We start from the raw sequence: 13525 nt of genomic DNA, 5'->3' as shown, positions 1-13525 counted from the left end.
CTTCTAGAATGATTAGCCATGCAACTTTCTGTTCACTGTAAACCATCCTAGGTATAAGAGCATGATAAAGCAGCACCTGAGACTCAGCTAGCCTGAATTAAGACTGTCCTCCAGAGGTCCAAGAGCTGAAGTTTTGATGGTGATGTTGGGAGCTGGTGAGGCTTGGTGACAAGGCTTTAGTTTATTGAGGATCTATCCTCAATAAGACCAGATATGGGACTTCATTTCTTCTTCTTTCTCTTTGGTTGTGGCTAATGATGTAATCAATTTTGCTTTGTTACCAGCTCCCTCCATGAAGTACCATCAAAACCCAAAGGAAGCTGTGAAGACTTCATCTACAAAGTAAGAGGAGTCAGGGCTGGGAATATGGCCTAGTGGTAGAGTGCTCGCCTCCTATACATGAAGCTCTGGGTTCCATTCCTCAACACCACATATATAGAAATAGCCAGAAGTGGAGCTGTGGCTCAAGTGGTAGAGTGCTAGCCTTGAGCAAAAAGGATCCAGGGACAGTGCTCAGGCTCTGAGTTCAAGCCCCAGGTCTGGCAAAAAAAAAAATAAGAGGAGTCAAACTGCTTTTGTAACAACATAGGATTTGAGCAAACAGAAGAAGAAAGGTGACAGACAGTAAATCTATGTCATGCTGTCTCTTAAAGACATCTTTTCAGCCTAATAAAAGAATTTTATGAATTTCCAAATTTAGATTATAGAATATGGGTAGAAAATAAGAACTCAAAATAATTTCCTTGAGAAAGGTAATTCCATTTCTCCATCTGAATGTTTTATATTGATATTAGAAGATACCTCATGAGTCATGATAACTCAGACATCGTTAGTCTTCCTACAGCAAAACACAAACACAGTCATAAATAATAAGCTGACGTATTTGTAAAATATTTGGAGTATCTTGAGGGCTTATAAACTATAGGGAAATTTTAATAATAAAAGCAAAGAAAGAGTGGAAAGGAAGATCTTGTAGAAGGAAAAGATCAAGTCAGTAATAACACTGAAACATTTTTCTTACTCAGAAATGTTGAAGGGCTATAAAAGTGAAAAATGCAGGCATCAGAATCCTTTATGGAAATATCAGCTCTATTTAGCACTCCAACAGTCCTTATTATCAAATGAACTCACTTTCAGGACAGATAATAAATGAGTTTTAAAAATATTGTGTAAAAAAATGGATGAACCATAAGTAAGCTTACTTAAAAGGGAAGAAAGCACATCATTTAAAAAAAATGTGGGTTAAGAAATTTTGGAAAGCAGATATTTTAATGCATTTGTTTTATTTACTCCAAGAGTATGTCTTTCCAAGACTCACTTTCTATATATGTATAGTCATGAAATCTTGTAGCATCAGGAACTGTACTGTGAATTTACCTCAACGGTAGATTCTCTAGTGTTGGTGTGGAATGGTGGAGGGTTAAAATGTACAACTAACTCATCAATCACTACACAAGCTCAGAAAGGGAAACCAGCCCTCCCACAGCCATCTCGGAAAAAGAAAACATCCGTCCATTGAAGGGGATGCTAGAATCTCAAAGAAACAGTAAGAGTGTGCTTTGCAAGGGCTTGGAATACAAAGGGGTAAGCTAGAAATTTTATTTACATCTGGTTGGGGGTGGGGATTCATTTGTGTATCAATGATTCCTAACCATGCTCCTACTAGCCAATCACAGTTAAAGACATGATTTCAAGGTTTTTGAGTATGTTATAAAGCCATTAGGAATAATTACATTTAGTAGCCAGAAAAATAGTAATATTACGTATTTCTAGCCACTCTCTGATTTTTTTTTCCCCATTTGGCATTAGCTCTTTATAATCAGCTTCTGAAATTCCTAGGTACTATTATGTACATACTGCATTTCTTCTCCATCTGAATTTCCTACGTTTATCTGAGTGTTCCATTCAACCTGATGCCTGCTGTTCTCTTTAATCTACATCCACACACGCTCCTTGCTGTGAAGATAGAAAGTCTCTCCTTGGGAAGTTTTGTCCAGCACAGACTCCATGGACACATGACATGGCAGTTGTGCATGTTCAGAAGAACCCCAAGCCTGGCTTAATGATCTACTGTGAGCATCTTAAAATTCTTACTAGTTTTTTACACAGGAGACCTCACATCTCCCTTTTGCACGAGACACTGAAAATTCTGCCCCGAGTGCTACCCACTGAGCTCCGTGTATGGGCCAGCTTCCTCCTGTCATTCTGTAGTTCCGCACGCCAGCCTCTTTCCCACCTCCACACAACTGTGTGCTGTGTCTCCTTTCTCAGCTGCCTGTCTCCCAGGTTTCCAGGTGTGAGGAACCTCAGGCCTGCTCATGGGTTGTATAAGGCCAGTGCAAATATCCCGTACCACATGAGACAAGACCTGTATGCTTATCGTTGGCTGCTATAGCCTGTCTGTATTGATGATTTTGTGTGGTTCAGGAATGATGTTTGTTTTAAATATCCAAATGAGACTTGGGTAAAAAAAGAAAGAGAGAAAAGAAAAGAAAAAAGAAAGAAAAACAAAAAAAAACAAACCTACCCTTACATGGAGGCTAATTTGCTCAACCTTCAGTTTCACCCCAAAGGGCAACTAATCAGGCAGATCTTGCCCAATTTCTTTATCTAAAGTGTCTCCTCTAATCACTGGATCTCATTATGCATTTTTCAAAAAGCACTTACTACATCTATAATCATCTCAGTTCTTTGTTTCTTTGTTCACGGCCACACACTCGGCCCCTTTTAAATAGAAGACAGCGGGAGAATCACTAATCTTGTCTTTCCAGGTAGCAAATAGGCATACCATCAGGGTTGACAGATTCTCTCCTTGATCAAATTGTAGTTGGGTTCCTCTGAACCTTCTTCTTGATGGAATAGCAATCATCAAGAAAATAAACAACAAATGCTAGTGAGGGTGCAAAGGATTGGTGGGAATGCAAACTAGTACAACCACTCAAGAAACCGGTATGGAGCGCCCTTAGGAACTAAAAATAAATCTTCCTTATGACCTCATCATACTACCTTTGGATACATATGTGAAGGAATATACATCAATATATAAGAAAGACACCTGTATAACCATTGTATTGAAGCTCTGTTCATAACAGTAAAACCATCAAATGGCTAAGGTACACATGAGTCAATGAATGGAGAAGAAAAAATTTAGTATTTACATATCATGGAACATTAGTCATCCATAAATAAAAATAACATTATTTTCATGAAAATAGATAGAACTAGAGATCGTTATATTGAGTTTCTTATATAAGCCCAGTTTAAAAAGCCATATATTGTATGTTTTCTCTTATTTGTGGAATTTGGAGATAAATGATACACATATACATAGATATACACATATCTACATATATATCTGTGTATGTATAGAACATGATTGTAACTGTCGGTATATGTGGAAGGATGTGGAAGTGGAGAGTGGAAAGAAAAGGAGAACGATAGGAGAAGAATAAAACACAATACATGGTGCCTATGTATAAAGATAGAAAAAGGAAACACTGAAAGCTGTTGAGCAATAGTGCATAGGAGGGTGGAGAAAAGAGAATAAAGAAGTTTAATTGGACTAAATTATAATAGACACATGTAAGAAATACTATGGCAAATCCCCTTTGTACAGTTAGTGTATACTAAGAAGGTAAAAACTGAATGACAGAAAATTAAGACAGGCTCTTTGGGGGATAGGTACCAGTGGGAGATGGAAAGGGTGAATAAGGATGAATATAATTAACATTACTTTATATGCATGTATGACAGTAGAACGCTGAAACCTGTTAAAAATTGTTTTAGGAAGGATGGTGGAGAGTGATGGAGGGGATGAATTTGATCAAGATTTACTGAATGTGTGTGTAGAAATGTTACAATGAAACAACTAATATATGCTAATAAAAGAATCTTCAATTCTCAGCATAAATTATTTCCTAGCCCCTACCTCCTTTAAAAGACTAGAACAATGATTTCTGACAGGTCTATCTGCATTCTGAGAATGACCCCCACTAGCAAGCCTGCTTGAAAAATATCTTTAACCTGCTGATATAATTTATTATTTATTCTACCCAAGGGTTGAAGATGCCATTTACTAACAGGAGCCTCATTACTCCGAATCCTTCTTCTGATCCTTTGAGACGTATCAGTATCTCCTGCAACTCAGACCGTCTTTCTTAGGGACCTGGAAGTCATTTCTTTCTCATAATCATCAGGAAGGACAGGGCCTCAGTCTCGTCTCCCAAGCTCTCTGAAAGGACAGAGTCCTAACTCCTCCAATTGCCAGCTGCAGACACAGCTGGCCTCTGGGCATGTACACTGACCATTCCTTTGTCACCTGTCCTTCCCTGAGCCATTGGGCCCCCTCCATTCTCCTTCCCTTTACTTTCATTCTCCTGTTTTTGCATCTAGTCACCTTCCTACAAGTTGCAGTGAATACATACACACACACACACACACACACTAATATACATGCACACGTATACATATAAACAGTGTTTCATAGATTAAAATTTACTCTTACTACTTCAGTGTCTTGCTTTAATTCTGACAATAGCCCCTGACACATGGTAAATTATTGACACTAAGCCACTGAGGGTAGTAACAGTAATAAAGAATGCTTCATCAATTTTCTTGGGAGGATTTTTGTTTCTTTTCCTAAAGTCAGTAGGCATCAAGAGCATTTTACCCATTACAATTCGTTAACATTTTCTACAGCTTTTTTTTCTCCACAGAGTTCCTATTTATCTGAGACAGGATACTAAGAATGAGACAATTATATGTGTGTATTCTAACCAGTATTGCTGCCTTTCTGTAGATTTATGATCCAAAAAAAGAACTTAAATCCCTGAACTAAGGAGAGTGCATATACAACTCTATGAATAAATTCTTGGCACAACTTGGAAGGTGAGGATAGGAATTAACAGAAAATGAGGACAATTTCAGAGAAACATAGCTTTAGGTTAAAGAAACCATAATGGCTGCTACCTGATGCTTGTGGGGCTGTAGCAAGATGAACACATTACCAAACATGATAATAATGTAAAACAGCCCAGACCTCTTCTGGAAAAAAGCTAGGCATCAAGTCTTTGGGCCATAACACTACATTTCCTGACTCTAATCACTTAGTGCTTTATTCAATGGAAATGTTAATTGAGGTAATAGGTGGAAAGGTTTATTTTTTATTAAAAGTATTTATCAGTGTTGTTTATACTACCAGGACATGGAAACAAACTGAAGATCCAAATTTAAAGGAATGGTGAGATAATACTAACTCATCCAATTATATATTTTGTTGAGAGGCAGAATCACACTGCATGTCAACAATGGGGTCAGGATAATGTCAAGAAAAATAAGCATAAATAAATATATATACATATAAAAGTAAAAGCTAAGTAAAACTAGAATAAGGAAAATTTTTCGATGGTAGCTTATTCAGGAGCTAGATCTATGAATGTTATTTCTAATCTCCCCATTTTATATACTTATTAATGCTAATATTTAATTATATATATTTATTTATTTGCCAGTCCTGGGGCTTGAACTCAGGGCCTGAGCACTGTCCCTGGCTTCTTTTTGCTCAAGGCTAGCACTCTACCACTTGAGCCACAGTACCTACCACTTCTGGCTTTTTCTATATATGTGGTGCTGAGGAATTGAACCCAGGGCTTCATGTATGCTGGGCAAGCCCTCTACCACTAGGCCATATTCCAAGCCCATGAAAATATATTTTAAATACTATCTAAATGAAACATCTTTGTCACTTTATCTATCTGTCTATCTATCTATCTATCTATCTATCTATCTATCCATCCATCTAATTCATTGTGTGCCAGGCCCTAACCTTGAACTCAAGGCCTTCCTTTTCCACTTGAGGCTAGCACTCAACAACTCCTCGACTTTCCTTTCCTGCCTGGCTTCACACTTTGATCCTCAGATCTCAGCCTTCTCAGTAGCTAAGATTAAAGGTGTGAACCATTGGCTCATGACTTGTCACTTATTTTCTTAAGCAATATGTCTCTTAAAAGAAGTTTCTTCCTAAAAAACTAAGTTTAAAAATCATATAAAGTTTAAAATCATTAATTAAATCATTCATTTTTCTAAGAAAGGTGTACATTTCACTAATTTTAATTACTTATTAAGGGAATACAATACACATGTCTAGTTAAAAAGGAAACAAAACAAGAAAACATAAGGCCAAGCAATCTGGAAAGAGATTATTTTTCAAAAAAAAAACAATAAACAAAACAAATTTAGGTCTAAATAAATGTAGTAAATTTTAGACACTAGTTAATTTCAAAGCAAGCATGAACAAACAAACAAAAGCGATAACTTGGTACTCACAGGTATGCAATACTCCACCATTGGGTAATGTAATTTGTGACCTTTCGCTGTCCGACCAGAAAAAAAGCAGCTTTGGCAGACATCATAGTTAAAATGTTTTAAGCTTCTATACCTAGAGGGGGACAAAAATATCACTGGCTTCAATTCCTATTACTTAGTCCAAATCAATCATTTGTGGTAAAGAATTTCATTCATTCTAATTACCAAGGAAATAGGAGGTAGAATTGCCACAAGTATGGAATTTGCTTAGTAGACCAGCTCCAAGTTAGGAATAAAGAGAAGCCACGTTTCCAACATGGGGAGGATAAAAAGGTAAAATGGTGTAGTTTCAGTCTCTCAAATGCATTTCCATTTGTTTGGTTTTGTTTTTCTGGCCAGTCCTGGGGCTTGGACTCAGGGCCTGAGCACTGTCCCTGGCTTCTTTCTGCTCAAGGCTAGCACTCTGCCACTTGAGCCACAGCGCCACTTCTGGCCGTTTTCTATATATGTGGTGCTGGGAATCGAACCCAGGGCTTCATGTATACGAGGCAAGCACTCTCGCCACTAGGCCATATCCCCAGCCCCTACATTTCCATTTGTTTAGACATGATGAGAGGACAAATGTAAAAGTCGAAATACATTGTGTGATGTGTGACTAGAAAGAGAACAGGTCGGAGCAGCAGTAACAGTCCCGAGTGCCTGCCTCCACACTGTGTACAGATGCTAACCCTCAAATTTAGTGAGCCGACTATGAAGTAGATGTTTGTGACCCTGATGAAAGCATATCCACACTGAGCAAACAACCTGTAGATCTCAGATTTCATTAAAATTTAATTTAGAAGTAATTAGTGGGGAAAAAACTATCAGTATTATAAAAGATACATATATCTCACATGAATGTATATGTATATATTTTAGTACATATTTAAAGTGTATAACATTTGCACACATAGTATATATAGTAAACAAAGTATATAAAGTGTATATATGTACTATATATATATATACATATCACAGGAAAGTGTGTGTGTGTGTGCATACACACTCCCATGTCTCCATTGAGTGATATCTAATGATACTCTTAGACTTAATGAATTAATGTACTAGACCAAACATAACAGAGACTGACAGAAGGAGTGACACTGATTAAGGAGAACTTTATTCATAAATTGAGATGGTGGAGTGAAATCCCTTTCTACAACTACTTAAAGATAAAGAAGAAATAGAAATCAAGAGCTTGGATGCCCTCTCTGTTTGTAACCAGTCAGACCTGGCCTAGGCAGCTCTCTGTACCTCCCCGTGAGGAAACAGACTCAGCATCTGCAGCAGACGTCATCTCCAGGGGGGGCTGGGAATGAATGGGCATTGCTATGGCAGTGTGGGCCTCACATTCGAATGTATGGGCAGGGGCCTCAACAAACCCTTAGAAAAGTGGATGTCTGCTATTCCCGACTTGTGCTTTGAAATCTCCTATAATGCTATTTCAGGCCTCAGGCATGGCAGGCCACGAGAGGCTGTGGTGGCAAAATGTTTTGCAATTCCTGTGCAAGGTATGATTTTTGAATGCATTGTTGTGTCCACATAAAGAACTGGACAATGAAGCAAAGTTGGTGTCTCTTTGGATTGTCAAATGTTCCTCCGCAGCTTCAGAAAATTTTTGATGAGAAGGGACATAGAGAGGGAAGGAAGAAGGGAGGGAAAAAGAGTGGGAAGGATGGAGGGAGGAAAGGAAGAAGAGGAGGTGGTGGTGGCATTGTTGTTATCTGGACACATAACCCTGCACACAGACCCAGCATTCTGATTTTGAAATGTTAAGGACAAACTTCAACAGCACTTCTCTTCACAACAAACCTGCGGAAGTAATCTTATTTCTTGTCAGCTCATTTTTTAAATGTTATTTCCTGCTTACTGGGTTTGATACCAAAGACTTACAAGCTTCACCAAATTCCAGCAAGGCTGTGTGACTAGAATTCATCATGAAATTGTGCTGCATACGAATACATTGCACAAGACCCCACTAGGCGAGAAGGAACAAGCCCACTGCCATTCCCAGTAGGGCCCCTTACCTGAATCCAACGATTGGACATTCTTTGCAGATGTTGCACTTGGCCTGATGTTTTGCAGTCTCGGCTGCTGCCACTCGATGCAGAACGGGCAGCCACACCATAGACTGCGGCTCCAAACGCATCCAGTCTATAAACTCTTTCACGCTGATTTCGGGCTTGTTGTTATTCTGATTTAAGAACAAATATATATGTAAGGAAACTTATGAAGTAAAGGCTCACTAGGGACCCCACCACATTGAAAGGTCATTTTCTAGTTCAGAAGAGTGAGGGTGGCTCACACCTCTAATCCTAGCTACTCAAGAGCTTGAGATCTGAGACCATCATGCAAAGCCAATCTAGGCAGAAAAGTGCATGAGACTCCTATCTCCAATGAGCAACCAATGCTCTACTGGTAGGGCAACAAAAAAAAAAAAAAAAGAAAGAAAGAAAAAAGGAAGGCAACAAGGCAAGGCAAGGCAGGCTACCCAAAGATGTTATTTTGTTACATTGCAATTTTGGGGCCTCACATTAGGGAAGGCATTTTGCTTTGAATGGATGCTCTATGTAAAACTACCAAGTTTATCGTGATAAACCATATGAGACTTCCTCCCCTTCCTTTTAGTGTTTGCAACAAAAATCTCACTTTGTAGCCCAGGCTGGCCCTGAACACAATCTTCCTGCCCCAATCTCCAGAGTACTAAGATGTGAGGCATCGAACACCCTGCCCAGACACTCAATTCCTCTTTGAATCCTAATTCTGAGTAATTTCTGTATGTACAGAAGCTAAATTTTACCACAATCACTCTCCTGCTGTTTTTGAGGTCATTCAGTGAACCAACATATGTGACTATAAATCATATTTGAAAAAAAATCATTTGTTTTTTTTTAAATTTCTAAAACAGGAAAAAGGCCCATTATAAAATGTAATAACCCATGACATCGATTCTCCTCAAAGATACAGTGTGAGCACTTTTTTTTCTCAGCAGTGATAAATCATGGAGCTGTGCCCTGGCAGAGAATATCTGTAGCTTGTACTTTATGCATATGTATGACATCAGTAGTATTTGTAAAGTGTCTCCATACACTGTGAGTACTAAAATAATAATAATAAAGTACTTTCCCAGGTGACAATTAGTAGTTCAGACTGGTATAAAAGATTCATATCATTCTCCCTTTGGACATATACTTGCAAAGAAAAGTTTGCTAATTTGATTATATATATGTATACACATATATACATATATATGGATACACATACATATGCACACACACGTATATATATTTTAAATTTTTTCCCACAAAGAGCATCAAGGCATTTTAATTCATTTATTGAGCAAACACTTTTCAGCCTCTAGAAATGAAGACTGAGTTTCATCAGGAACACATAAGCCACACTGCTTGGGATGTTTTGTGATAGCAGCCTGACTTAAGACTGGAAAGAAAAGAAGACTCAACTCTTATCTTCATGGAGCTTGAAAGTATTACTGAAGGTAATAGCAATTTGGTACAAAATCTGAACTTTAATGAGGAGGAAAAGGAAGAGACAGATGATGTTAAGATGAATAGGGAAACATCCTCATTTGAACAAGTAAGAGATGTTGACAGGATCTGAGAGATGAGCTAGCACCTCAAGATTCATCAGGGTGAGTGGAAGAAGAGAGCTTGTGCATGGAAGAGAAGGAAGAACATTCTCAAGAGAGGGCACATGTTCGTGGGCACTGAGTCAGGAATTCAGGAACTAAACCGGTATACTTGGAAAGTAGGGGGGAGGGATGGCAACATGGGAAAGGGAGGCAGAGGCAGGGCCAACTACAGCCATTCAACTTCTATTAAAAAATGGAAATTTTGCTGTAGGTATCAGTATTCCTTGAATCTAATGTGTCTTAAACTGTAAAATATGAACATTCTGGGATGGTGCCCGGGGTCCTCCATGATTAGGTTCCTGTCCCAGCTGTCCATTCCCTCCCTTGGAACACCATCAGAAGCCTTTCTGAATCCATCCTGTACGACAAGGATGTCTGGGCTTTACCTGCTGGAAGCAGCTGCGGACACTAGGTTCAATGTTACTTCCTCCAAAGGCGGCTACTTCGCCCAGCTGCCGAGGAATCTGAATGGCATCATGAAGTAACAGGCCAAGCTGTCTCTGGTCACACATCTCTGTGGGCCCCGCCACCTCCTTAAAGAGATCTATGAAGAGGAAGAGACAGTGGTTAACTTCTACCTGCCCAGAGCCTTCTTCATTCAAAGCACATCCTTAGTAATGTAGATTGCACTATGTATGGTAAACCTACCATACTCACCACAAAATAATCCATAGGTGTTTGTCACTACATAAAAACAGATTAACACCGAGCTTTCTTTCTGTGTGTGCATGCTTGTGCTGGGGATTGAACTCAGAGTCCTGTGCCTGACTTTTATACCTCCACTTTTGAGGTTTTTGTGGGTTTAAGACAAGAATCTTACACTTCTCTGCACAGGCCAGCTTTGAACCTTGATCCTCAGATCGGAGCCTCTGGCATGAGCCATTGGTGCCTAGCTAAAATGCACATGGCTTAATTTTTTATGGTCTCAAGAAGAGATTCCCTTGAGAAAAAAGAATGAGCCATAACAAAGCTCCATGCTTTGTCAAAGGAATAAAAGTACTTTAAGGAGCATATCTTAAAATTTTAATGGTTTATAAACTTTGTTTACTGCTAAATTCAATATGGTATTAAATATACCACAGCTTTCTAAAAAATATTTCTCTGCTCATGCCTGTTTGTATAGGAAACACTGAAAAATAAGGAGGTATGTTCTTTTCCCAGTTAGGGTATATCTCTCATTCTTTATTCTATATAATGATTAATTATACTATTAATTAAATATGAAAAATTATATACTACCAATTAGATGAAAATTTATTATGTTTTCTATCATTCAAGACAGTTTTTTCAAATTCAAAAGCATTAAAAAATTGTGCATTCTTTCTCTTTCTTCAGCTTTTATAATTATGAACAACTAAAAAAAACAACAACCAAAACTACACGTCTGTTTTCTAGTTTTCATTAATCATTAAAATTAAACCTATTTTTTCTAGCACTGATTTATTTATTTTCTGTTTATTTATTTATTGCAATGCTGTCAAAAGATTAAAATTGCTATAGTGTGCCTAACAATAAAGTTAATGCATAAGATAAGCTACTTTTGGAACAGGGAGAAACTTCAAATACAAATAATCCATTGCATTAGAGAAATTAATAATCCTTTAAAAATCATTCAAGGTCTAATTATGTAAAAGCATATGTAATCTAAATGCTCTTCATGTGATGTTTTTTAAAAATCTATTTGAAAATAATGCCTGAAAAGTGAATAACAGATAAAAATGTATTATTCCCTTCTAAAAGGGAATAAGGCTAGATCATATACTGCCAGTGACATTTCAAACAACTGAGCTAAGCTCAATGATATTGAAAGTCATTATAATGAAATATATTTTAATTATAAGCATACATGGGAAGAGAAAACTCAATTGAGACAGATTTAATTTTTATTACCATTCATTCACTTAGATAGGCTTAGAATTCCACTTGTTTCTTTTCATTATTTAAAAATAAGTCTATGGTCAGCCAAAAACAAGATCCATGCATCTTGTTACAGTGCTTATTGTAAGCACATTCCTAGGAAGTGGCTTGCTCAATAAATCCACAGTTGATGCATGACCACAATAATCATTACAGAGCAACTGTTCACATTTTCAGCAAGATTAACCATGCTCAATTTCCCTACATTGAGGGACATAGCTATGTGGTCATGCCACTTAGAAGGTAAGACTATTCACACAATGTAAAAACGGAAGTGTTTCCTTAAACACAGATATGTACAGTACCTCCACATTCTTATTAAAGTTCTAGTTTTCAAACATTATAATCAGGTGGAAAAAAGCAGACAGATCAAAAGAATGAGTCATCAGGAGATATCTCCAACCTAAATTCCAATAAATTAGCACAAAAGAGATCAAAAGTGGCCGTTCTAAAGAATGTTCTGTTCATTGGCTTTTGGTGAAACCAAAAGGCCACTCAGCAGTAAGCACTAGGAGTGGGGGCAACTGGAGCAGAAACTAGACTATTCTCAGGAAGGCACTGAGAGGTAGTTGTCACTGGCCAGAAGATATTGACTTTGGAAACTGCAAAATCAATGTTCACATGCATTCCAATTGGCCCCAAATGGCACCTCTGCCATTGAGTTTGAAGAGCAAATTGCCTTGAATATTAATCCTAACAAAGGAAATCATGAGGCGATCTGATATCACTGGGGAAATCAAAAGTGGAATCTGAGTTGCTAAGGGCCTGCATGCAAAAGGCCAAAGCAAAACATAGAGCATTTCAAGTCTCAGTATCCAAGTAAAGATTTAGATTAAAGATGGCAACCCTAGAGAGTTCTTATTTAATTAAGTTCCTAAAATAGCGCATGTTGTGGGTTAAACTATACAGCAGGAAATGTCATTGTAAGGAGCCTCTGTTTCCTCTGACCAAAGCTGAACATTTAATGCTGTATTATGGATGAGGCAGGCTTTGTGCTTGAATGTGCATTTCTTTTGGAGTAAGTTCAAAGACATGACTGTTACTTTCATAGAATCCCAATTCTTTCAGGAGCACGTGAAAACCTCAAAGCACAGATGATGAAGAACGCCTTTTCTAATTTTGGAACACTGATGCTTTCATTAACACTTTTCGCTCCCCATCATTATAGAAATGATAACTTTTTAGCTTTGGAAAATATACAATTTCTTGATTGTGATACAGAAAACTGTCTGATTTCTGGATAAAGTGCCATCAAACAAAAGCTTTATGCAATTTATTTTTATTTTTCCGCATGGCTTCCTAGGCTCCTGCTCCATCAAGGCTCTCCACGTCTTAATCTTATGATCTGCTTTTCCTCTTCACACACAACTCTACGTCTCTTTTTCGCTGACATTCTTGTCAAAGGATGCAAAGAAAATCAAGCCATCATATTCTTGACTTGAAACTCAAAATGAAATGATCTCACAGCTATCCCAGGTCCTTAGCACTGGCCCAGTTTGGAAAATGCATGACAATTTTCATCAGACACAAATCTCAGCTCAGTTATAGAGTGTTCAGACACTGTGTGTGTGTGTGTGTGTGTGTGTGTGTGTGTGTGTGTGATTGTTGGGGGAAGGG

At 37.9% G+C, this 13525-nt stretch overlaps 1 protein-coding gene across 11 annotated transcripts in view; it reads right to left on the bottom strand.

The window, feature by feature from the left end:
- Utrn (utrophin) overlaps positions 1-13525 on the bottom strand; it is a 431942-nt gene that overhangs the window by 42301 nt on the left and 376116 nt on the right. For all 11 annotated transcript variants that reach the window (XM_048354234.1, XM_048354228.1, XM_048354231.1 and 8 more), the window contains 3 exons: positions 10378-10535; positions 8370-8536; positions 6325-6436 (listed from right to left, as the gene is read on the bottom strand). In XM_048354234.1, the coding sequence (XP_048210191.1) occupies positions 6325-6436; positions 8370-8536; positions 10378-10535 (437 nt within the window). The remainder of the gene's footprint in view (positions 1-6324; positions 6437-8369; positions 8537-10377; positions 10536-13525) is intronic.

Source organism: Perognathus longimembris, chromosome 9 (assembly GCF_023159225.1).
Source record: "Perognathus longimembris pacificus isolate PPM17 chromosome 9, ASM2315922v1, whole genome shotgun sequence".
In the NCBI taxonomy this organism is placed as follows: Eukaryota; Metazoa; Chordata; class Mammalia; order Rodentia; family Heteromyidae; genus Perognathus; species Perognathus longimembris.
The sequence above is the reverse complement of the archived record's forward strand: the minus strand, read 5'-3'. Positions and strand labels throughout refer to the sequence as shown.